Source organism: Hippopotamus amphibius, chromosome 3 (assembly GCF_030028045.1).
Source record: "Hippopotamus amphibius kiboko isolate mHipAmp2 chromosome 3, mHipAmp2.hap2, whole genome shotgun sequence".
In the NCBI taxonomy this organism is placed as follows: Eukaryota; Metazoa; Chordata; class Mammalia; order Artiodactyla; family Hippopotamidae; genus Hippopotamus; species Hippopotamus amphibius.
Window position 1 is genome coordinate 63,277,883 of NC_080188.1, and position 2,973 is coordinate 63,280,855.

Here is a 2,973-nt window from a genome sequence, read left to right on the forward strand (position 1 = left end):
GAAGGAAACACACACACACACACACACACACACACACACACACACACACCCACACACACACACACACACACACACACACCCACCCACCCACCCACCCTAGAGCCGGCGCCCAAGCGCTTAGTGAGGAAGAACTTTTCTCCGGGTGTAAAAACTCTTTGATTGGCTGTTCGCACGCGCCTGCCCGCGCCCTCCATTGGCTGAGCAGACACGCGACCGGCGCGAGGAGGGGGCTGGGAGAGGAGCGGGGGGAGACACACTGGCGCGTGCCGCTTTTTAAAGGGGCGCAGCGCCTTCAGCAACCGGAGAAGCTTCGTTGCACGCGACCTGGTGTGTGATCTCCGAGTGGGTGGGGGAGGTCGAGGAGGAAAAAAAAATAAGACATTGCAGTAGAGACACAGGAAGGGTTTTTTGTTGAGCTTGTTTGCTAGTACCTCCTCCGACCCTGTGCCTCCGAGTTTCTGCAGTGCGATGTCCCGCCTGCTGCACGCAGAAGAGTGGGCTGAAGTGAAGGAGTTGGGGGACCACCATCGCCATCCCCAGCCGCACCACCTCCAGCAGCCGCCGCCACCACAGCCACCTGCGACCCTGCAGACGAGAGAGCATCCGGTCTACCCGGCCGAGCTGTCCCTTCTGGACAGCACCGACCCACGCGCCTGGCTGGCTCCCACTTTGCAGGGCATCTGCACGGCACGCGCCGCCCAGTACTTGCTCCATTCCCCAGAGCTGGGTTCCTCCGAGGCCGCAGCGCCCCGGGACGAGGCGGACGGCCGGGGGGAGCTGGTGAGAAGGAGCGGCGGCGGTGGCAGCAGCAAGAGCCCGGGGCCGGTGAAAGTGCGGGAACAGCTGTGCAAGCTGAAAGGCGGGGTGGTGGTAGAGGAGCTGGGCTGCAGCCGCCAGCGCGCCCCTTCCAGCAAACAGGTGAACGGGGTGCAGAAGCAAAGGAGGCTGGCGGCCAACGCCAGGGAGAGACGCAGGATGCACGGGCTGAACCACGCCTTTGACCAGCTTCGCAACGTTATCCCGTCCTTCAACAACGACAAGAAGCTGTCCAAGTACGAGACCCTGCAGATGGCCCAGATCTACATCAACGCCTTGTCCGAGCTGCTTCAAACGCCCAGCGGCGGGGACCAGCCGCCGCCGCCGCCGCCAGCATCATGCAAGAGCGACCACCACCACCTTCGCTCCGCCGTCCCCTACGAAGCAGGCGCGGGCGCCGCGACCGCAGGGGGGACACCGCCAGCCTCCGGAGGCGGCCAGCGGCCGACCCCTCCCGGAAGCTGCCGGACTCGCTTTTCGGCCCCGGCCTCCGCCGGAGGATACTCGGTGCAGCTGGAAGCTCTGCACTTCTCAACTTTCGAGGACAGCGCCCTGACGGCGATGATGGCGCAAAAGAACTTGCCGCCTTCGCTGCCTGGGGGCATCCTGCAGCCAGTGCAGGAGGAAAGTAGCAAAACTTCGCCCCGGTCCCACAGAAGCGACGGGGAGTTTTCCCCCCATTCCCATTACAGTGACTCGGATGAGGCAAGTTAGGAAGGTGACAGAAACCCGGAAAACTGAGACAGAAACAAAATCACCCTTTCCCAGTGCGCGGAAAGGCCCGCGGTTAAAGATCCCCGCACCCTTTTAAATTTTGCTAAGCGATGGTCGTTGTTTAGCAACGACTTGGCTTCAGATGGCAGCTACATTTGATAGTTTGCAAAAGCCGCAGCTATTCCAAACTTTCTATCATCCATATTGCTCAGTGAAAGCTTGCTGTTAAAGTTGTGTTCTTTCCTCCCACATTCTGTTCCCCCGTAGATAGATAAGGTATAATTATATGTACTCATACATAGCATCATTATTCTAGTTCCCTACTGCCAATACGCTGCTAAAACGTCGCATCTTCTTTGTCGCTGGTTTGTGTTTGATTTATTTTATGCCCTTGGGCATCCACCCCTGTGTGTTGCGCGCACTCACGTGTGGGAAAGTGAGTATTCCGAGGTTGTCTCCCAAAATGCATTATGAAACGCAAAGTTAATGCTTCCAAAGTGAATAACTTTTGACTATGGAATTGTTAGAAAACAAGGAACTTTGAGGTTTATATATTGTACAAACATACCCAGTATGTATATCGGACCGCGAGAACCTTGGCGTCTTTTAGGAAACTTGGCGCACGCACTTTATCAGCCGCTACTGCTGCGGCTCTGGGACAAACTCAACTGCCAATTGCAGACCAGTTTTGTTTTTGTTTTTTAAACATGGCCACTTATTATCTTTAAGCTCTTTGCAAATGTTTGCTTAAAAAATTAAATAAAAAACCACGTCTAGCAGTGTCAAAGGCATTTGGTCAATTTTATTTTGTTAATATTAGAAAACTTATTTATTATTGAGTGTTTGCTACCATTTCTACTTATCTTGATTCGTGTTTTTTTTTTACGTTTTCTACTCGAGATCATTTTATTTTAATTTAGCAAAGCCAACTGCCATTGTTTTATGTATTCCTTTTGCAAATGATAAAAATAAACGTGAAAATAACTTCTATTTGTCATTTACTTATTTCATTCTAATATAAGCATTAAAAACAGTTTAGAATGACCTTGAAAATTTGACCTGTCTTCCATTAAATGCAAATTTATGTGACCCAAGCGTTTTGAAGAAAAATTCCGTTATAAACCTTGTGGCTTCAAGTAGTACCAGAAATCGTGTATAGAAAAGCGCCTAAGTTAATAATTAAATTGTGAGATAAAATCTTTCCCAAATTTGCAATACAATTTTGCCTCTAGAATCTCTCCAGGATCTTTCCATGCTTCCTTATTCCCATCCCCAACAACCTCTGCAAGGGGTTTGAGGTCTCCTAGGATCTAGCCAGGAGTAGTGAACTTCACAGGGATTAGCTATTTCACTTCATAAAAACTTTAGCCAAGCTGAAAGCTTTTCTTGTAGTTCAAATACACAACACAAGCTTTCTCTCCTTTCCTCCCTCCCTCTCTCTCT

At 51.3% G+C, this 2,973-nt stretch overlaps 1 protein-coding gene across 1 annotated transcript; it reads left to right on the forward strand.

Moving 5' to 3' along the window:
• The first annotated feature begins 342 nt into the window (after window positions 1-342).
• ATOH1 (atonal bHLH transcription factor 1) lies at window positions 343-2,515 on the forward strand. Its single transcript, XM_057729816.1, has one exon. It carries the CDS (start codon window positions 469-471, stop codon window positions 1,528-1,530), a length of 1,062 nt encoding a protein of 353 aa, XP_057585799.1. The 5' UTR covers window positions 343-468; the 3' UTR covers window positions 1,531-2,515.
• Window positions 2,516-2,973: the final 458 nt, after the last annotated feature.

Coding starts and splice junctions, on each gene's coding strand:
- ATOH1 (XM_057729816.1), top strand. CDS start 469: ATGTCCCGCCTGCTGCACGCAGAAGAGTGGGCTGAAGTGAAGGAGTTG.